At 38.9% G+C, this 23,368-nt stretch overlaps 2 protein-coding genes across 2 annotated transcripts; both read right to left on the bottom strand.

Annotated features, from left to right (window-relative positions):
- Window positions 1-3,351: 3,351 nt before the first annotated feature.
- Window positions 3,352-4,161, bottom strand: LOC130737022 (uncharacterized). The gene has a single exon (XM_057588793.1). The coding sequence runs from the start codon at window positions 4,159-4,161 to the stop codon at window positions 3,352-3,354; it is 810 nt and encodes a 269-aa protein (XP_057444776.1).
- A 7,536-nt stretch (window positions 4,162-11,697) lies between these two features.
- On the bottom strand, window positions 11,698-12,051 carry LOC130737023 (uncharacterized). The gene has a single exon (XM_057588794.1). The coding sequence runs from the start codon at window positions 12,049-12,051 to the stop codon at window positions 11,698-11,700; it is 354 nt and encodes a 117-aa protein (XP_057444777.1).
- Between the last annotated feature and the right edge of the window lie 11,317 nt (window positions 12,052-23,368).

Genomic DNA, 23,368 nt, shown 5'->3' on the forward strand with positions numbered 1-23,368 from the left:
GGAATGCGAATTCAGTTTAAGAATCAAGTTCAAGGTTGGAAAGCAAATAAAACTCAGTTTTAATGATTGGTTGTTTCTTGAGTTTGTAAAAAGACAAGTGATCAAGTAAAAAAAGCAATTGAAATTCAGAGATGAGATTGCCTTGGGTTCTTGCTCAACAAATTCAGTTTTAGCAAACCTTCCTATTCAATTAATCCCGAGTCTCTCCTTGATGTTCTAGCCTAGTTAGTTATCTTTCGATGCCTCGCAAAGAAAACTCTTCCTAATCAAAAGATAGGTTCAATTCCTTGATAACCTAAACATTTATTAGAAGCACTAAGCATGCAATTCAGGCCAACAAACCTCAACCCTTCCTCTATTCCTAGCAGCAAGTATAGAAGAGGTAATCTCACAACAAGTCCCAATTCTATAACAAACTATCGTTATGATTATAGAAAAGTAAAAAGCTAGCATGCATTCAAGCTTGAGAGATAAAGCATAGGAGTGAGATTCAAGGGTTTACTCAGAACATCATGAATAGAAAATGATTGATAGCTAAAACATTCAAAGTCTTACAAAGAACCCAAAGCAAAAGGGGTTTTAGCCAAGCATGGCTATAGAATCCATACAAGAAAAGAAGGATAAAACCTGGAACATGGACTTGGAGAATGCTTCTCCTCAAGCTCCAGAACTCAAACCCTCTCTTATAACTTATGAAAATATGATAAAATGACAAAAGGTTACAAAAGAAATGACAAAAAACCTATTTATAGGCAAACAGGTCGAGTCTGGGCGCTCAGGCGCCAATTAAGCACGCCTGAGCCCCAATTCCAAGCTGAAAACATGCTCTCTGGAAGTAATTGGCGCTCAGGCGCTCAATCAGGAGCGCTCAGGCGCCAATTCCTTTCTAGCATCATGTAAACAGTGAATTAATTGGCGCTCAGGCGCTCAACAGGAGCGCCTGAGCGCTCTCTACATGCTAGAAAGCCTCTTGACCTTCTTCTTAACTCCCCTTTAAGCCTCCCTTCAATTTTCCAAGCCTTTTGACCTTCTTTCTTCATCAGTTTTCAGACCTAGCTGCTTGGGAACAAAGCAAGGAAAATATCTAGGATTTCCAAGAGTTTATTAGCACAAAAGACCCTCAATTCAAGTAGAAAAGATATGCAAGTCCTAAACTTACTTAAAATGCATGAAAGGTCCCTATAAAACTATGAAACTACCAAAACAAAGTAAAAACACAAATAAAGATAAAAATGCATGAGAATGCATGAAACACTACATGAGACTCAACAAAAAGACTCAAAACAAACTAAGAAATGACCCTAAAAACACTACTAAACTAGGGTTATCATTCTCCATGAATTCTAAGATAGGTTTTGGCGAAAGAATTCCAAAACTAAAATGAGGTCTCCTTGTATTTTTAGCGACTAATGCATAATCGGTATAAAACTATTTTACCCGATAAGTTGCTTTTTGCATCGAATGTCGGAATGGAAAACTTCCTTCTGAAGAAAGATTGAAATCATCAAGAGAAATGGGTGCACGCGTGTAGAATCTTCATTTGATGTTCCGAATAGAAAAAGTCTTCATTGTCGGGTGATTCTAGGGTTTTGAAATACCAGGGTTTCGGTTTCGGCAAACTTCCGATGATTGGAATCGGACGTTCGTAGATTCTAGAGTTTCGCCTCGAAACGATTGTGATATATGGAAAAAGAGAAGTTCTAACATTTCTCTGAAGATTTTTGGAATTAACTTCCATCGTGCCTATAAGTGAAAACTAGCTATATACTAGGGTTTCTGACCTAGGTTTAAGCGTGTAACGATCGTGCTATAACTTTTATCGACTTTGGTACCATCCTTAGACTTTTCCTGAACTTTCTCCTTCATAAATTTATTCCATTTGATAAACTCTTGTTCAGGTTTTCCTTCACGATACATCAATCCTAATCATGAATAGGAATTTTATTCACTTATTCTGAACTTAAAAACTTGGGTCTTACACCAGCGCTCCTCTACCATAATGTCTGTGAACGGTACCTTTCCTCCTGTTTCTTCAACCTCTTTCACTTGCCTTTGCTGAGGCAGTTGTTGTAACATTCTCTAGCTCGCCTTTGGTCGACTGCAATCTTTCCCACTCTTCCGCACATCAGCGGATACTTAACCGCCAGATGAGCAGTGGAGATTACCGCACAGAGACGGTTGAGTGTGTTCCTTCCTATAATGACGTTGTATGAAGCTACGACCTGTATCACGAGGTATCTCACACGAAGGAGCTTGGCATTCTTATCGATCCCAAAGATTGTGTCCAAATCTATATATCCTCGCACCCAAACTTGCTCGCCTGAAAACCCCACCAGAGTTCCTGTATAAGGCATTAAATTTTTATCCGTTAATCCCAACTGATCGAATTCATCTCCGTAGATGATATCATCTGAGCTGCCTTGGTCCAGAAGAACTCGGGGGACATTGAAACTGTTGATCCTGATCATGACAACTATAGGATCATCATTGTGCGTTTTAACTCCCTCAAAGCCTGCCGTTGAAATTACTATGTCGAGATGCTAAAACCCAAAAGGAGTCTCGTATTGTTGCACCGACGTCACCGCCCTAGCGTGTCTTCTCCTTGTTGAGGCTGTTACACCACCCCCGCCGAAACCACCTGCAATTGTATTTATCGTGCCAACCGGTGGCTCAAGATCCTTATTAAAGGTTTCCTATGCTCCTTTCTTCCGTGAGGCCAGCGTCTCCTTTTTGTCAGTATTCGGCGTGTGGCGACGATCTTCCCGTCGGCGATCGTCTTGTTGGCGAGACCCCCTGTACCTGCTCCCCTGCTATCGCTCTCCGTTCCAGCGATCGCCACGTTCATTCAGCTACGACCGGCCCGCTCAGATGAGCCTCTCAATTTCATTCTTCAGAGTAAAGCAGTCCCCCGTGTCATGTCCTGCTGAACGGTTGTACTCACACCACTTGGTCTTGTCTGTCGTTGCCCTTGGCGGGTGAACCCCTCTTTCGCCCTCCTCAACTGCGTGCGTCGCCTTAACTTCGCGCAGCAGCTCTGTCAGGTGGGCGTTCAAGCTTTTCCCTGCCTCCTCTCGGCGACGGGAGTCAGCCTGATTTTCCCTCGGTGCCCTTTCCCCTGTTCGAACCTTCATGTCCCGTCTTCTGCTTCCCTCTACTTTCTACTTGCTCAGCTTATCTTCTGGTGACACATCTCTCTGGTTGCCATCCCTCTCTACCTTCGCGCGTCTCCGCTTAAAAGCGTCATCCTCCTCGTCAAGTATGTACGTGTTCACCCGGGCTCGCACCTCCGCCATTGACTTGGTTGGCTTTCGGCTCAATTTACTATTTAGCTTCCCTGGCTGCAATCCGTTTTTAAAGGCGCGGGCACAGGCATTTGGCTCGGATTCCTCTATCTTTACTGATGCAGTGCTGAACCGCTTCACGTACTGATTCAAAAGTCTCGCCCTCAGATTGACGCACATTGTACAAATCTTCAATCGTCACCTGCTTAGTTTTGCTCGCCGAGAACTGGACAAGGAATTTGGATGAGAAGTCACGGAAGTTCGTGATAGATCCTCGTGGTAGAGTCGTGAACCACACCATTGATGTGCCTTTGAATGTGGCTGGAAACATCCTACACTTGACCGCATCAGAAGCGACGCTGATCACCATCTTTGGGTTGAAATATAGCAGGTGCTCCTTGGGATTAGCCTTTCCACTGTAGGTCTCCAGAACTATATTCTTCATATTGTCTGGAATGGCAACTTCTCTCACCGCCGCTGAAAACGGTTCGAACTCAGCCACAGCCTCTGCCTCGCGCTCTCCCTCATCTTGCTGCTCAAAACGATAGTACTCTAGCTGCTCTTGGAGATACTCGTTTCGTTGTCGTATATCGTCAATACTACTAATCAGAGGTCTCCAATCTTGGCTGGAGATCGGTGCCTGAGATGCCTGAGTCTCTCCTCCTGACGCTATGAGTGACCTCTGCCGCTCTGGCGAGGACGGCGGTGAGGGCAACGGAGGCGTCAGAGAAGGAGGAGGTGGAGGCGCAGCAGGAGGAGTCACCTGATCCGTCTCCTCGCGTTGAACCTGCACACGTCGCGGCCTGCCTCTGATGCGGCGCGACAGCGAAACATGCCGATGCTCAGGATCTTCATCACGTCGTCTGCGACGTGTTTCCATTAGAATTAGAGAATTTCTACGGAAAAACTCGGAAACTGAAGAAACTGTACGGAAAATCAAGGAATCTTCTTCTGGATCACAATCTACGAAAAACTCGAGAACAATTGCTTAGAAGAACAAGCTTCACTCCACTGAATCGTGATCCACGTAGTCCGGGAATAGAAATCTACTGATCCCTACAGACGGCGCCAAATGTTCCGTGCTAGAACATAGAATGGGAAGGTAGTACCCAAAGCGTGAGGAAAATGGTGCAAATGCTTAGAGAGAGAAGCTCTAACCGCTTAGAGAGAGAAAATGTAACTGAATTTCAATGCTATTATTTCTCAAATGAGCTAAAAAGTCCCTTACAATTGGTATTCCCCTCCTATTTATAGAGGTGGAGTTGGGCTTTGGCGCCTTTAGTCTATCTAAATGGGCCAGTTGGGCCTCGGGAAGGGAGGCCCAAGGTCATGACGCGTCCCACGTCCAAAGTTGAGCTCCTGGGCGAGGGACCCTGGGGTCTCGCCCAATCCAATATATATATATATATATATATATATATATGATGGCGATGATACTTACGGGTGAGGAAGATCTATCTTTCTTAATGCTTCGCTCTTTCTCTTCTAAGCTTTCTTTCAGATCTTCCCAACCCTCTTCTTCTTCTATCGATCATCCTCATCAATCCAATCAATTATCCAAATCTGTCTTCAAAGAAGAAATTCATTTTGAAGATATCAATCAAGATCTTGACAACTGGGAAATTCCAAAAATTTCTCATGCTGAGATCTACAAACCAAACGGATCCTTTTTCAAACGATCAGATTTCATTATCAAAACCGTTGAGCAAACCTATAAGCTCAGATCTGATGATGAAGAAATCCATATGCTTTCCGAGAAAAGCATCAAAGAACATATCAGCAAGAACTTCAACTATCTTCATATAGGTAGTGTTCAAGTTGGTCTTAAACCCCTAACCAGGAAATCTCTTGACATCGCTGTACTCCTTTGTCTTAGGGATGTTAGACATAATCAATTCCATGACTCCCTCTTAGGAACGGTTGAAACCAGCCTGAGTAATGGACCAATCTTTTTCAATTGCTTCCCAGATCTAACTGTTAGTCTGGAAGATAAAAACATCCTTGATGTCCTCTTCCTAAATATCAAGCTTCACGGCCTTGATATGAAGGAGGATTCCATTCTCATCTCCTTAATCTACAGGGTTCAATACAAGGTAATGAACTCTATCAAATCTTATTTCTTGCGAACCAATTGTGAGAAATCTGGAGAAACAACTCTTTTCCTTACAGATTATGATAAGGCTAACGTTATTGTTCCCAAAACCATCCAATGGAGTGATATCACCCTTCCAGAGAAATGGTCTTTGGAAAAGGCTAGTCCAGCCCAACCTGTTGAAACTCCTGAGTTTCGTGAAATTGTCCAACACCAATCTGGCCAAGTAGATCTCATCTTTGATAGAAGAAATTCTTTCTCCATCCCTAGATCTATTAGGACTTCCTCTGATTTCCAATCTGCCATGTCCAGAAGATCTTTTTCTATGACTAGAAGGAACCAACCCGAGTCTAGCGCTCGACCTTCCCTCTCTCATGACGGATCTACTATCCATTTGGCTGGATATGTCAATACCACTCCTGTCAAGACTACCTATGACAAGGGTGATGAAGAACATCAATGCACCTTATCTCCAACGTATTCTTCTCTAGAAACCCCTGGAGAAACTTCTGATTTCATTGGAGCAATCACTACTGAATTCGTCATCGACAAAGGAAGTATCAAGGCAGATTTCTACTCTGACCGATGGACTCAGCAAAGAAAATGGTTCTTTGCAAAGTATCAGAGTGAAAAGAGAAAGAAGATCCAAGAAAAATTCTATGGGTTCCTTGAGAAAACCCAGCAAACACATCTTCTTTTTTGAATGGTTTCAAGATTATGCCAACAAAAATTGGAAATCTTACCCCTTCCAAATTGACATGGTTAAATGGCAGCATAAGGATGGAAAAGAAACCCTTTCTAACCTGCCACCTAAAACTCCTTTCCTTCTTAAAGGAGCCCAATCTACACCTGTCCTAGCTTCTCCCTTCAAGACTAGGAAAGAAGAAGGTGATGTCACTGGTAAAGACATCAAAGACCTTATGGAACAATCCAACTATACCAATAAGTATCTTCAAATTCTTGGAGAATCCCAATCGCAGGATTCCTCTTCCAGGAAAGGAAAAGAAAAGGTCAAGATTGAACCTTCCTCTTCTAATCTTGATATCCCTAAAGGATGTCAACTTGAAAAACCTCTTTTCAAACCTTTTCAAATCAGTAGCCGTTCCAGATACTCGGCTCAAACTCTTCGAGCAAAAAAGGAATCTGACAATGAGCTCCTCCAAAAGGTGGTAGAGCAACTTCAGCTTCTCAAACAAGTTATTCCTGAGACTCCGGAACCTCCTGAGACTCCGGAACCTACTCCGGAAACAGTTTCTAATCCCACTATTACTGCTCCTCCTCCAAAAACTCGTACTTCTACTCGTAATACCTCTACTTCTTTAAATAATATTGAAGATGGTAAGGTTGAGTCTGATTCTGATATTCAATCTATGAAGTCTGACGTTCAATCTATCAAAAGTATTCCGGTCAATACTGTCATTCACAATTCTAAGAATCAGTGGAGAAAAGAAACCAAGCTCTACTATCCTAGAGCTACTGCTCCTGATCTTCTTTTAGAAGAATCTTCAAACTTCAAAAGCTTCAGTGCCAACAATGTCTATGAATGGAATATTGATGGTGAAAACGAGTATGGCATCACCAAAATCCTCCAAAATATTATTATGGTAGCCACTGCCTATGTTACCGCCAACAATTGTCCTGAATCTCTTATCGTTGAAGTCTTGGTTGCTGGTTTCTGTGGCCAGCTCAAAGGTTGGTGGGATAATTATCTCACTCAAGACGAGAAGGATCAGATCTTGACCGCTGTCAAGACTGATGAAGAAGGTAATCCTATCATGGAAGATGGCAAATTCATCTCTGATGCTGTCAACTCCTTAATCTTTACCATAGCCCAACATTTTGTTGGAGATCCTTCCCTCTGAAGGTATGAAAAACGGTAGAAAGGGGGGGTTTGAATAACGTTTTCAGTACAAAACTTCCACCTTAAAGATTTTGACAAATCTTTCGAGAACTTAAGTGCTAAAGATAAGAGATAGAGAAGCACACAAGGATTTTATCCTGGTTCACTTGATAAATCACTCAAGCTACTCCAGTCCACCCGTTAAGGTGATTTCTTCCTTCTTAGAATGAAGGCAATCCACTAATCAGGTAAGAGTTACAACTGCACTTGAAACCTACAAGTGACTAACAATTACACTGACTTAGCTCACACTAAGATTCACTCTCTTAGTCTTCTCTAGGATCCGATCAACCTTGATCTCCTAAAGGAACTAAACAAACTGTTTATCAAAGAAATGTTTACAAGAGATTTGCTTCTGAAAAGCTAATAGTAAACTCAATGAATTTCAGATGAAAGAAAGCTTAGAATATTTTGAATATGTCTTGCGCGTATGTGTTACTTCTTTTCTTCTTTTTTTTTTCGCCGCTTCTTTCAATCTTCAGCCTCTATATATACTCCAAGGATTAGGGTTGAGCGTTGCATGGGAAATGCTACCGTTGGAGGGCAGTTCTGGAAAATCCAGCTTCTGCTGTGGCTGAGAACGTTAGGTAGGTCGTCAGGAAGGTACACTTGCTTTTGTACTTGGATAGCGACTTGACCTTTTAACCTAGGAGACTTCTGATCAGAGGAATGCTTCGTATTGGAACTTGTGGAGCCGGTTGATCAGAGTCAGAGGGAAAGCACAGATCCTCTGACCATTGTATCTTCTGATTCTGAACTCAGAGGGAAGAACATGGCCTTCAGAGTTTCTTGCTTCTGGACTTCAGAGTTTCCACTAATCAGCTTCTGGATCTTCAGAGTCTTCTACACCATCAGAACATCTGAACCTTCAGTGTTTCTTGGTTATCAGAACTTCTGGATCTTCAGAGCTTCTAGCGACTGAGTCCACATCAGAGTTTGTATAGCTTCAGAACTTCTGAAGCTTTTCCACTGTTCATACTGAACATGGTGAATGCGAAAGCGTTGCTTGGGTTACTCTTTATACACAGTGCTTCTGATTTGTGTGAGATTGAGTTGAGGTCAGAGCCTGTAAATAGCACACTCAGAAAAACACGTTAGAGTACCACAATTGTTCATATCAAAAGGTTAACTTGTAATCATCAAAACATAGAGTTGTACTACTCGATCAAAACTTGATCTTACACCCTCATCAAGGACAGATCTGGTGATCTTTTGTCCAATCTTAAGTGCAAATCTTTGGGTGATTTCAGATGGTATAAGGATACCTTCCTGACCAGGGTTTACACCCGTGAAGACAGCCAACAAGCCTTCTGGAAAGAGAAATTCCTGGCCGGTCTTCCTAAATCTTTTGGCGACAAAGTTCGTGAGAAACTTAGAAGCCAAAATCCGGGGGGAGAAATCCCATATCACACCCTTAGTTATGGACAACGAGGGGGTCGGAAGCAGAAATAGGGTGTGAGAGCAGGAGTAAGAGCCCTTGGTCCTGTGCAGCCTTCTATGTCAACAAACAAGCTGAGATAGAACGGGGAACCCCTAGGCTGGTTATTAACTACAAACCTCTCAATCAAGCCCTTTGTTGGATTATATATATATATGTATTAATATAATGATGAGTGTTGGTAAATCCGCAAGTGTACGAATCCACCCGGTTTTAATTAACGAACCACAAGGATTGTGAGTGAATAAATTTGGTTCAAGCCTTGAGTATGAAGGTTTGTTTTATTGAATAAGAGATATGTCGATGTAGCAAAGATAAAATATAAGAAAAACAGAGATGGAAATGTTTTGGGTTCTTGTTCAACTAGTCAATTCAAGTAAATCATTCTAAGCACATGAACTCATGAATCTCTCCTTGATGCTATAGCCTAAGCAACTACCTATCGATGCCTCGCATAGATAATTCTTTCAAACCAAAAGATAAGCCCAATTCCTTGTGTACTTAAACATTTGTTTGAAGCATAAAGATTTTAAGTTCAGGCCAACAAACCCCAACCCTTCCTCTATTTCTAGTAGCAAGCATAGAAGGGGTAATCCCAAATCGGTTCCCTAATCTATAACAAACTTCCGTTCTGATTATAGAAAAGCATAAAGCAAGCATGCATACAAGCTTAGATTTATATTCAAAAAATGGGATTCAAGGAAAGAAGAAGAACATGTGGGAAATAACTTAAGATTATAACTCAAATATGAAAAGTCTTACAAAGAAAACCAAAGCAATATAAGAGAGATTAGCTTGGCTAAGAACCTGGATTACAAGCTTGGAAGCCTTCTCTCACTCTTCTAGATAATCCTCTACCTCTGAATTTTTCAAAGTATGAAAAGATACAAGAGAAAATGACTAGAATCATATTTATAGGCAAAAATCAAGAGTCTGGGTTGTACTGGGCGCTCACGCGCCAATTCAGAGCGCCTGAGCGCCAATTCCATGCTGAAAATGAGCCCCTGGAAGGTAATTGGCGCCTAGGCGCCAATTAAGCATGCCTAGGCGCTAATTCCAAAATTTTGGAAATAGCAATTGGCGCCTAGGCGCCAATGGAGCACGCCTAGGCGCTCTAAACACGCTGGAAAGTCCCTTGATCTTCATATTTACTCCTCTTTAAGCCTCCATTCAATTCTCCAAGCCTCTATACCTTCCCTCTTCAGCTGATTCAACCTGAAACCTTGATGAACAAACTTGGAAAATATCTTGAAACTTAAAGGTCAGTTTTGCACAAAGGCCCTCAAAACAAGTGGAACTTTCAATAACCTCTTAAGCTAACCTAAAATGCAACTAAAGTCCCTAATAAACTATGAAATTACCAAAACAAAGTAAAAACACAAAGAAAGGAAAAAATGCATGAGAATGCATGAAACACTACATGTGACACAAGAAAAAGACTCAAAACTAGCAAAGAAATGACCCTAAAAACACTACTAAATCCGGGTCATCAATGAGGAAATAGTCACGATATACACCCTCCTCAAAGAGATCAAAAAGTCAGAAACAGACAAAAAAAAGCCCCAATGAATGAAACCAGACCACGCCAAACCTCCCCAAAAGGACCCAACCAAGCAGCCCGCAAAACTGACACAAGACCACCTATCAAACAACACAAAGCCCAGCAAATCTTGTAAAAAGCCACTCAAGAAACCCAAGCCCTGCAAAAACCAAAACCCTATTATTTATATATATATATATATATATATATATATATATATCTTATAAATGTATATATAGATATTGGCATAGATTCGATATGCTTAAATTTAATGTTTTTTTGATATTCTAAAATTATATTTGACGAACCAATGAATTATAAGACAAAATAAAGCATCAAATATATAGCCCAACAACGCTGATCAGAAACTTATTTTCTTACTTTAACACTTAATATATTTGCTATAAAATAAAAATATTAATCAAATTAATTTATTATTTTAAAACAATTCCTCAACGTGTAACTAATTAAAATAAAAAAATATTGATATGAAACTTAATATATAAACAATTTAAAAGTTGTTCAATTACCAATTAATAATATTATTAATATAAAAGTCAAGTCAAAAAATAATAATAAGAGAAATTGACTACCTTTACATTATAAACAATAATTTTTATATTCATTACTAATTGTAAAAAATTGTAATTTCATAGAATATATTAAAATGAAAATGAAAATTATAAATCATAGGTTGAGGATTTTTTATTATTATTTTTTAATTATAACAAATATATTAATTATCAAAGTTAAATATCATGTTAATACGTTAAGCAAGTGATATAATGAACTTGAATTTTATATTAGTTTATTATTATTGTGATGTAAATTCTTTTCATAAATAATATATTATTGATAAAAAAATCACATGAGAACAACTCTCTTATGCAATAGGACTACAAAAACCCAGTAAAAGAAACAACAAAGCAGCAAAACCCCCACCCAAAACACACAGAATGAACTCAAAAACCACAACAGCCCAAGAGCAACCACGCAACACATTAACAACTAGCACCCTCAAACGAACCATAAATACCACAACAGCACGCAACAGAAGGCGACAATAAAACTAGGAAGTATTGAAAAGAAATCTCGCACCACAAAAATACAAACCAGAATCAGCATCTATATTGACTTGCAGAACCAACATCTAAACTAGAAACATGTCTAGCAACTTTAGGAACTTTTTTTCTTACTTTAATACTAAATAATTCGCTATATATTAAAAATATTAATTAAATTAATTTATTATTTTAAAACAATTCCTTAACGCTTAATTAATTAAAATAAAAGTATTTATATCTAACTTAATGTGTGAACAATTTAAAAGTTTTACAATTACCAATCAATAATTTTATTAATGTAAAGGTCAAGTCAAATATACTCATTATTATATTATTATTACTATTTTTTTGCTTCAACGGAAAACTAACAAACAAACGAAAACTAAACAACAGCTAACCGATCCCTCAATAGAAGGATCTCTAACTCCGAAGGAGGCTCCTCTAGCAAGCTAAAGGTAGACGTAGGTGTTGTAGCGCCCTTCTTGGCTAACCAGTCCGCCGGAGCATTGCAGTCTCTACTGATGGGGACTAACGATATCCTCCAGTCTCTGTTGATGAAGTCACTGATTTCGGCCAGGATTGGGAGAAAGCGGCGGCTTTCCTCGTCCTCCAAAGAACGCAGCAGCTCTCCACAATCTATGTTGCATATGACATCACGATAACCCTGCTCCCAGACCAAAGCCAAACCATGTTTCAGCGCATAAGCTTCCGATAGCAGCACGTTGCCACCCTCCATTTATGCATTAAAGCCACTGTCCCTGAGCATCATGCGCGAGGCCCCCATAACCCAAAATATTATTGTAGTCTCTAATAATATTATTACTATTATTATTATAATTATATAAAATTTTATATTAAAATCAAAATAATTTTTTTTTTTGAAAATGAAAGTAATACTATTAATAAAAATGGCTCAAGCATGAGCAAGAAGTTCTCATGACAAAACATAGTACAAAAATCACCCCTCCTAAGATATCATAGTGCTAAACCCCTCTGAGCTGAATTTCTCTCGAAATGGCTTAAAACGAAATCATAAAGATGAGCCTCATTAAAACCTTGCTAAGAAAAACCCAGTGGGAAAAAACCTAGCAAGGAAAAAGAGTACCACATCTTAAGATAACCAATTTTGTTACCCTTAAACAGCAAAGGGCCCTTTACAACTAAAAATCAGTTCTCCAAATTATCAAGACCAAAACAACACCTCCAAAAAAACAACAACATAATAATCTCCAACAAACCCCTACAACAACACTTGTATTAATCAGCAACAACAGCAACAATACCTTTCAATTTTCACAGAAACAACACTTGTAATTTAAAAGCAAACAACACTTTTAATTAACCAGCAACAGCAGCAACAACACACAATAACTGCAACAGCAACATCCGGAAACACAACAACATCAGCAACCAACAACAACAGCTTCAAAACTAATGCAAATCTTCAATCCTTCTTAGCCATCATTTCAAGACAAGGAATTTTGCACATAATCCCCTCCCCTAGTGATATAAATCACGCACATATCCCTACCTCCAACAAACAGCAAAACACTAGTAATCACCACCTTATATGCATACCAAGACCAACCCCCGACTAATATCTCAAAAGCCCATATGTTATGTTAAATTAAACGTTTTTCTGACAGCAAAAAAAAAACAAATTCGAAACAGCAACAGCTGGCAAAAACTACAACAATTTTTGACAGCAGCAACAGCAAACTCTTGACAGCAAACAACAGCCAAAGAATAAACAACAACAGCAACGCCAAAGAGGCTCCAAAAGAAATCAACCTTTCTATGCCAACGCAGTCGCTTCCCTAATCCCTTCCCTCAAGATATGGCTCACACCACAACTAGATACCTCTGACAATAAAAAGCACTCATGTACCACTCATTTGTCATATGAGATGGGGATGATTGTGTCTTATCTGTGCCTCTAGACCTTGTAGCATCAAAGCTTCTGAACCTCTTGGCTTCAATCCCAACTGCTTTCCAAGCAACCACGTTCATTGTGCACGAGTTGTCACGCCGTCTTCCCCCAGAACTTGTTCCAAGAACTCAACTGGCAACAGCTGTGGCTTGTTCTTGCTACCTTTAGGGCGCCCACGCTAAGAGCTCTTCCTTGAAGAATTTGTGTTTGGGGTAGAAATAAAGACTGGCGACGCAAGAACTTCCTTTTCATCACAACCAAGACGCAGCCCTTGTTGTTGGACCTCTGTAGCACTTCGTACATCACGTATAGGGGAAGAAAAGCTTGCTGTATGCGTCACTTGTCTAATTATTTGGTGAGGAGAAGTATGTACAAACACCTGTTGATTTTGACGTGAAGATGCTGCTGCAATTTTTTTATCCAAACAAGGAAGCCCTTGATTAATGAACAACGGATTTTGATAAGCTGTTGTAGAAGCAAAACACGCCCCTCTTCCATGCTGGTTGTTAAAAATTCGTGGGTCCCATCTTAAATAACATGGCTGCCAAAAACAATTTGAATTCAAAATCATATCTTGAGTATTAAAAGAATAACCAGTAACATCATATTTGTGGGCATAATCTAGGGCAAGAATTTGTTTCTCTTTACTCAAGATTTGAATATCCTCATCACTTTTTTTCTGAATCATTAAAGATTTTTTCCAAGCCTCAATCTCATCCATTGTATAACTAGAATCAAAATAGTATTCTTATTTAATTTCAATAAGAGAAATTGATTTTTTTTAAATTAGTAAAATTCTCTTGAGTTGTATCTTAGTAACAATAATAATATGTTATTGATAACAATTTTATGTTATTAATTGTAATAACTAATAATTGTCAATTATTCAGTTTCTTAAATGTTTTTGAGAAAGATATATTTTATATGCTTAATTATCTCAACATTTCAACCTCTTACGACAGAAAAATAATTATAGAGCCATTGAATTCTTTTTTTGAACCATAAAATTGGACTCAACATAAGTCTTATTTTGTTTAACATTAATTCTTAAAATTCTCATTCTTCGGAGCCCCAGAGCACATGCAACCTCCCGCAATGCATTTCCCACTAGAAAACCCTGGGCATGACATCCATGCACAGTCAGAGTCAGATTCGCAAGCACTAACCAAGGCATTAAAACCTGCAAAATCCATTCACATTGTCAAAACCTTAATACTCATTGCACACACTTTTACATACCATGTAACAAGCTAATTAATGAATACCCAATATATAAAAATGTAGGTTAGCTAGTTGTACTAAAAGCAGAAAACATAGATGAATACCGGGTTCCGATGCTATGAGAAATAACACAGTGAAGCAAAGTAACAAAAATGAGGATTTAACTGCCATCGTGCGCTTGAGAATAGAGTGATTTTTAGACTCAATATTTTTTGCAAGAATGCAGAGCTGGGTTCAACATGGTTATATTTATAATAAAAAGTGCATTAATATTTAATAATATTTTTTACTAATAAGAATATCTAAACATCAAATGTAAAACGAAATATTTGGCTAAAATATTAAATATATAATTTTTTTAGTAATATATTAATGAAAATTAATAAATGAGAAATAATGCTTGAAAATTAAATAATCATACACTAAATTAATAAATGATAAATTTGATATAAAAATATTATATAAAAATAGTACTACTATTGAGTTGAACCAATACTAAATGCTTGCTACCATAGTTATAATAATATATAAATATTTAGAGGAAAAAAATACATTATACTAATTATTTTCTTGGATACTTATTAGGGTTCTTTTGGTTGTTGAGTTGGTTTTGTATTGGGGTTTTGTTGTTTCTTTGGGTAGTTTTTTTTTAGGCTTTGAGGTTGTTTTTTCTATGGTTGTTCCACTTTTTTTATCTCTTTAAGGAGGGTTGTGTATCTTGCATATTTCCTAATCTTATATTGAATATATTTTATCTTTCCAAAGAAATTAATTATTAATTGTTAAATTTTTCAATATCTTATATTTAAAATTAAAATTTAATATTATTTAAATTATAATTATTAATTAGGCTTAATTACAGTTTAGGTCCCTGATGTTTCGCAAATGTGCGATCTGCACCCCATGTATTTAAAACGTGCGGTCAAGGTCCCCCATATATTTAAAACGTGATAACGATGCCCTTCTGTTAACTTCCGCTAAGTTTCGCCTGTTGACCAAACGGAAATGCTAACGTGTCACTTATTTATTTCATAAAATATAGGCTACTAAATGGTGACGAAAATAATCCGTCACAAAACCCTTCACCATCATCATCTTCTTCATTTTTCTTTACCCTTTCCTCTGCAACCCAACACACCATGGCAGCACCCTTCTCCTCTTTTCATCACCCTCATCATACTACTTCTCCTTCCTTCCTTGGCTGAACCACCACCTCCACGCACGCAACAACCACCGTTGGCCACTGCCATGTAGCTCTGCCCCTGCAAAAGGTCCAACGACCACCACCTGTCAATCGCGTGCTCCTCCCCCTATCCCAACGAACACATGCGCTCCAACACCACCTCCCGATTCGAAGAAAATCGACACAAAACAGAGGAAATGAAACCCTAGCCACCGCCACCTTCTCGTCCCGATTCCGGTGTCGTCCGACCTCCAATGGCAAAATCAACACCACGGTAAGACTCCCCTTGAAGCCAACTTCAAAACCCCTCAACCAATTTGATGATCGACTGCCGACCCAGAACCCACTACATTACGGTCTCGGCTGCATACACGATTTATAGCCCTGTCTCTGGCAGTGTCGTCGCTGTCGGTGGTGGTGGCATCTCTGGCCGTGTCATCGATGTCGGTCGTGGTGGCATTGGTGGCGTCTCTGGCGGTGTCGTCGCTGCCGGTGGTGGTGGTCGTAGTCGACCTTCTGGTTCCGTGCGTTTTGATCTCAAACTTCACTTGCATCAGATGCTACGGAATCACGAAACATTTTGGTCGCTACGCTTTCAGGAGCTCCTTGACGGATATTCCTCTGGTTTCACTCATGAGATCTCTCATCATTCTCTGTATGCTTCATTGTTCATTCCCTCTTCATTCGCATGTTGGGTTGTTTTGTTTTTCTCTGTTGAATTGATTGTAGGTGTTTATTCAATTTGTGATGCCCCTACTTTCTCACATGGTCCTTACCTAGGTATTGTGACTCTGTGTTCAATTCTCTCAATTGTTCTCCTTTCAGTCAAGACTTGTGTTTTCACTGTAAATTCCCGGATTGAAGCAGAAGCTTCAGCTTCCCTTAAGAGGCAGAGGCTCCATTTGAAGAAGTCATGGGGAATGCCTGTCTTGTTTCTTTCATCAGTTGTGTTTTCCCTTGGCCACATTGTGGTTGCTTACAGAACCAGCTGCAGGGCAAGGAGAAGCTCTTGTTTCATTGAGTCGACCCTGAAGCTGTAAGCTTAAGAATAGCTCTCTAGTCTCTCTGTGATTTCTCATGCTACTACTTATGATGCTTCTGTTGTAAAACAAAATTTCTGAAATTGACAAGACTTTTTTTGGTGGACCATAACATGTTTGGTTTCATGATCTAGACATAATAAGGAACAATAAATCAGAATTTGGGGCAGCTCGCAATGAAGAATTGCTGGTCAAATTACTGGCAGACTCAGACAGCGTGAGGTGTTGGCTGAAGTGTTTTGTGATGGATTATTTCTGTCACCAATTAGTATTTTCGTTTGGTCAACTGACAGAGATGGACGGAAGGGTATGGTTATCACGTTTTAGATAGATGAGGGGCCTTGCCACACGTTTTAAACACAGAGGGTGCAAACCGCACATATGTGAAATATCAGAGACCCAAACTGGAATTAAGCCTCAAACTTTTCATTTATTAATTTAGAGTATAATTATTTTATTTTCAAGCATTATTTCTCATTTATTAATTTTCATTATTTATTAATATTCATTAATATATTACTAAACAAATTTATATATTCAATATTTTAGTCAAATATTTCGTTTTACATTTGATATTTAGATATTCTTTTTAGTAAAAAATATTATTAAATATTAATGCACTTTTTATTATAAATATAACCTTGTTGAACCGAGCTCTGCATTCTTGCAAAAAACATTGATTCTAAAAATCACTCTATTCTCAAGCGCACGATGGCAGTTAAATCCTCATTTTTATTACTTTGCTTCACTGTGTTATTTCTCATAGCATCGGAACCCGGTATTCATCTATGTTTTCTGCTTTTTGTACAATTAGCTAACCTACATTTTTATATATTGTGTGTTCGTTAATTAGCTTGTTACATGGTATGTTAAAGTGTGTGCAATGAGTATAAAGGTTTTGACAATGTGAATGGGTTTTGCAGGTTTTAATGCCTTGGTTAGTGCTTGCGAATCTGACTCTGACTGTTCATGGATGTCATGCCCAGGGTTTTCTAGTGGGAAATGCATTGCGGGAGGATGCATGTGCTCTGGGGCTCCGAAGAATGAGAATTTTAAGAATTAATGTTAAACAAAATAAAACTTATGTTGAGTCTAATTTTATGGTTCAAAAAGAGAATTCAATGGCTCAATAATTATTTTTCTGTCGTAAGAGGTTGAAATGTTGAGATAATTAAGCATATAAAATATATCTTCCTCAAAAACATATTTGTCTTACGATTGCGATTTTGTTTTTTTCTTTTGTGTTTAAATCTTTGACTTTGTCTATTTAAAGGATAAATATACGATACATTAATAATTTTAAGAAAAACAATTGTGTTATGATAGATCAAAGGGTGTAGTGGGATAAACAAACAAGAATATAGTGTTAAAAATTTATTTTTAACAATATAAGAAACTAGATGATTGACAATTATAAGTTATTACAATTAATAAAATAAAATTGTTATCAATTAATGGTCCACCGTCAAATCAATCCACGTCATGTTTAATTGCATATATCTGATCCCTCTAGTATACGGTTTAAAGCTAACCTTGCATAAGAGGAACCTAAATCGATTTAACAATATTGGTTATATTTCATTCCAGTAAATATAAAAAAGTAAGACTAAATTTATTAATTTAATAGCCCTTCTATTTAGCACAGAAGTTGGCCTGGAATGAACGATTAGAAAGGGTATATGCTCCAAATCCTACATGAGGCAGGTGAGGTAATAGCCTAATCGTTTTTGCATAGACGCAAAAGTCCCTTCACATGATACCAAAGCTCCATTTCATAGGGTAAGTACAAGAAACACTAATTCCTAAGCTAACTGGGCTAGTAGGCCTTGCTACACTCGGCTCAACTCCCTTACATACTAGTGACCGCCCTATGGCGGCTGCCTTAAATCCCTACGCCACTTTTGTTAATCCAGTTCTGTCGCCCTTGGCTTGGGAGCATGTCTTTCCCTAAAGCGCCCCTAGGCAGGACCTCTTTGGGGGGTGGAGGTCTCGCCTAGTGTTGGACAATCTGCAAGTGCACATATATCTCCGGGTTTTAATATCGAATCCACAGGGGCCGTGAGTGGGTTTAAGCTTGAAGCTTGTGAATTTCGAAAGCAAGTAAAACACAGATTTTGATTTGATTGTTTGTAACAAAGAGTTTGCAAAAATAGCAAATATAAAGAGATGAAAATATCAATTGGTAAAGATGCTATGGGTCAACGATCATCCAATCCTTTCTAATCAACCTACCCTATGCAAATGAAACCTTGAATCAATCCCTTGTTGTTATAGCCTAGTTACTCACTCATTGATTCCTCACATGAGCAATTCTCCCATACTAAAAGCTAAACTCAATTTCTTGTGTGCTTAGTCATTTATATGAGGGTTAATAACATGCAATTTCAGGCCAACAAAACTAATTCCCCACTCTATTCCTATAGAAGCAATCATAGAGAGATCAATTTCAACCCAAGTCCCTAAACCACAACAATCTTCCGATATGATTGTAATTCAGCCTTTAGCAAGAGTGCACCCAAGCTAATCATGCAATATATAATTAAAATACAAGGTAGATTCAAGAACAAGAGCATAGGGATAGGAATTACAACTAGAAATTCATGAAATCACATTAAACCCAAAGCATAAAGAGTACTAGCCACTCACGGCTAGGAAATCCATACAAGAAATGGAAAGGAAACTTGGAAAATACAAGGTGGAAGCCTCACACAAGCCCTAAAAGAACTTCCTAAGCTTCAATACTTGGTAAAATTATAAGAAAAAGTCATAAGTTCTGAACAAAATGGTCTAAGGCCTTACTTATAAGCATTTTGGTCGAGCAGGGGCGCTCTACCGCTGACCTGGGGCGCTTGAGCGCCCATGAAGCAATAGCTTCATTTCTCCATCTGGCAAGCTGGCGCTCAGGCGCCAGGCAAGGGCGCTTGGGCGCCAGACACATAGATTTGGGGACTTTTCTGCTTTTGTAACCCCCCCCCCCTTTGAATGATCTCATCAATTTTTCAACCATTTGGCCTTCTTCCTTCAAGAGTTACCTGCTGAAGCACTAAAGGACCAAGACAAGTTATACAATCAAGAAATTCAAAGGGTTTTTAATCTCCTTAGTCCTCACAAAACCATGGCAAAACTGATGCAAGTCCTAAACTCTATAAAAATGCAAAAAGGACCCTCATAAAACCATAAAATTACTAAAACTAAACACAAACTCAAATAAACATAAAAATGCATGAAACACTACATGAGACAAAGAAAAAGACTCAAAACTTTCAAAGAAATGACCCTAAAAACACTACTAAAATAGGGTCATCACACCACTATACTCAACGACAACTCGCCCTCGAGCGTAGAAAACACTCGCTTGCCCTCAAGCGCAAGGAATGCTCCCAAAACAAGTGCCTAACAAAGGATACTATCCACAAAATTGGGGAATAAAGTAGCTGCAGCTGGTTCCAAGGGAAATATCCAACAACCTACTTCATGCAACTTTTCGAAAAGAGAAGAGTGTAAAGTCCATTCATGGAAAGCATATAGAACTAAAAATCCTAGGATGAGATGTTATGTTAGTGCACTGAGCACACAAGCGAGTTCATAGGTTCTGAGTGTCATTCACACAATAATAACAAAGATCAAACATGCAAAAATTCTAAGAGACTTTCAAAAGGTTGAAATGTTGGCCTGGTTAACCTTGATGGTGGTTGGTCCCTAAGGAAATCTAGGCTTCAAAGCACAATGAGTGTGGTCCTGCCTTAGTATCCCCGGAGCTTTCAACAATACACTTTTTAGCACAAGTCTCTTGACCCTCTGTTCACTTCTTTTTTTTTCTTTTTTTTCCTTTTCCAACTCCAACTTTTGTTTAGAAGTTCTTTTTTTTTTTTTTCAACAACATTTTTTCCTTGGGGCAAGAGACTATCTAACAATTTTTCAGCTCCAAATCAACATATCAGGGACCAACACTCCCCCAATATTCCAACCAAACATCCGCCCCAATCATTTGGCTACAACAAATTCTCCAATAAAGCTCAAATGGGGCAACTAAGGATAATGTTCAACCAACAAATTCAGAATCTCAAGAAATCCTACAAGTCTCAAGAATGAAGCAAGAATCGCTAAGCATGATATGAGTGAAATCAACACAGAACCAAGAATCGCAAGTGAGTTAGGATCTTCCAGGGAATTTTTATGGTGAAGGGTCAAAGATAGACCCTTAATTATTAATTGTTAAATTTTTCAATTTCTTATATTTAAAATTAAAATTTAATATTATTTAAATTATAATTATTAATTAGGCTTAATTACCGTTTAGGTCCCTGATGTTTCGCAAATGTGCGATCTGCACCCCATGTATTTAAAACGTGCGGTCAAGGTCCCCCATATATTTAAAACGTGATAACGATGCCCTTCTGTTAACTGTTGAGAGATTTTTTCTACACTGATACTACTTTCAAAATCCTCAAGATTCAATTGTAGTATAGCATAGGGTTTTGTCGTATCCGCAGGGAATTGCTAACACAAATGCCGTTCTTTAGTAAAATTACCCAAGCAATAGATTTTCAAAAGGTTGATAATTGTTTCGGTGACTAAAACACATTCAAATTAAACAAAGCGAGAGTAAAACGATTGATATCAAGAGAGAAAGCTGTTGGAATTGGAGTTCATCGTTTAACTATTAATGTCCTATGATTCTATATGAATATTCATTCCTATCCATGATTCGTCTACACCATTTCTACCCTACTTCATTGATTCCTCACATGAGTAGAAAAGCTAAGTTATCTTTAAGCTCAGATGTTTAAGGGACTAACAAACCTAACTCTATTCCTAGCAATTAGATTTATTAGATGGTTAACTCTAGGTCGGACTCTAGACGTTGTAGCTTCCGCTCTTACGCCGAATCAAGCGATATGTTCTAGGTGCGCAAACTAAAACATAGCATTAAGAATAAGAGAAAATCATTGAATCATGTAATAGAAACGATATTTTCATATAGAAATCAAGAAGAATAAGTCATAGTTAAAGGCTACATCCAAATCCAACAAAGAAACTTAGCAACCCATATCCATGGATTGCTTACAAAGCTTACAAGAGGAAACTAAGGTGAAAGCGGTGACCCGTGCCGTCCTCGATGTGTCTCCAGCACGATGGATGGTGGATCAAAGCTCCCAAAGTTTCTCTCTTCCTTCTCTCTGCAATTTTCTCTCCAAGAGGTCCAAAATATGTCAAGAGATGATCCATTTCTAATCTTGGTCGAGCCTTTTATAAACATGGCACAGTTTCGCTTAAGCTGATAAAGGTTCCGCTTAAGCGAGGAGGTTTCTTCACGTTCAGGTAAAGGTCTTTGGCTTAAGCGAGACCATTTCTCACTTAAGCCGAATTGTCTTCCAGAACCACTGCTACTGCCATGTAATTTGGCTTAAGCGAGGCAAAATTTGGCTTAAGCGAAGTTCAATATATCTGCCACTGCTACTGCCATGTAGTTTGGCTTAAGCGAGGAAACATTTGACTTAAGCGGACTTCAATATTTTTAGCCCTTTTGATCTTCAAATGGTTGGATCTTCTTGACTTTTCTCCTACAATAAAAATCAAAGAGTCTAAATGATAAAACTAACATATCTTACATTTATCTATATAAAAACTATCTACTTACTAAATTAACCTTATTGAGGGATAATTTGAAAGATAACGTACACATTTAGAACAGATAAGTGCCGAAATTAATATAGAAAATCAGGTAAATTTGGCACTTATCATTAACTTCCGCTAAGTTTCGCCTGTTGACCAAACGGAAATGCTAACGTGTCACTTATTTATTTCATAAAATATAGGCTACTAAATGGTGACGGAAATAATCCGTCACAAAACCCTTCACCATCATCATCTTCTTCATTTTTCTTTACCCTTTCCTCTGCAACCCAACACACCATGGCAGCACCCTTCTCCTCTTTTCATCACCCTCATCATACTACTTCTCCTTCCTTCCTTGGCTGAACCACCACCTCCACGCACGCAACAACCACCGTTGGCCACAGCCATGTAGCTCTGCCCTTGCAAATGGTCCAATGACCACCACCTGTCAATCGCGTGCTCCTCCCCCTATCCCAACGAACACATGCGCTCCAACACCACCTCCCGATTCGAAGAAAATCGACACAAAACAGAGGAAATGAAACCCTAGCCACCGCCACCTTCTCGTCCCGATTCCGGTGTCGTCCGACCACCAATGGCAAAATCAACACCACGGTAAGACTCCCCTTGAAGCCAACTTCAAAACCCCTCAACCAATTTGATGATCGACTGCCGACCCAGAACCCACTACATTACGGTCTCGGCTACATACACGATTTATAGCCCTATCTCTGGCAGTATCGTCGCTGTCGGTGGTGGTGGCATCTCTGGCCGTGTCATCGATGTCGGTCGTGGTGGCATTGGTGGCGTCTCTGGAGGTGTCGTCGCTGCCGGTGGTGGTGGTCGTAGTCGACCTTCTGGTTCCGTGCGTTTTGATCTCAAACTTCACTTGCATTAGATGCTACGGAATCACGAAACATTTTGGTCGCTACGCTTTCAAGAGCTCCTTGACGGATATTCCTCTGGTTTCACTCATGAGATCTCTCATCATTCTCTGTATGCTTCATTGTTCATTCCCTCTTCATTCGCATGTTGGGTTGTTTTGTTTTTCTCTGTTGAA

Source organism: Lotus japonicus, chromosome 2 (assembly GCF_012489685.1).
Source record: "Lotus japonicus ecotype B-129 chromosome 2, LjGifu_v1.2".
NCBI lineage: Eukaryota > Viridiplantae > Streptophyta > Magnoliopsida > Fabales > Fabaceae > Lotus > Lotus japonicus.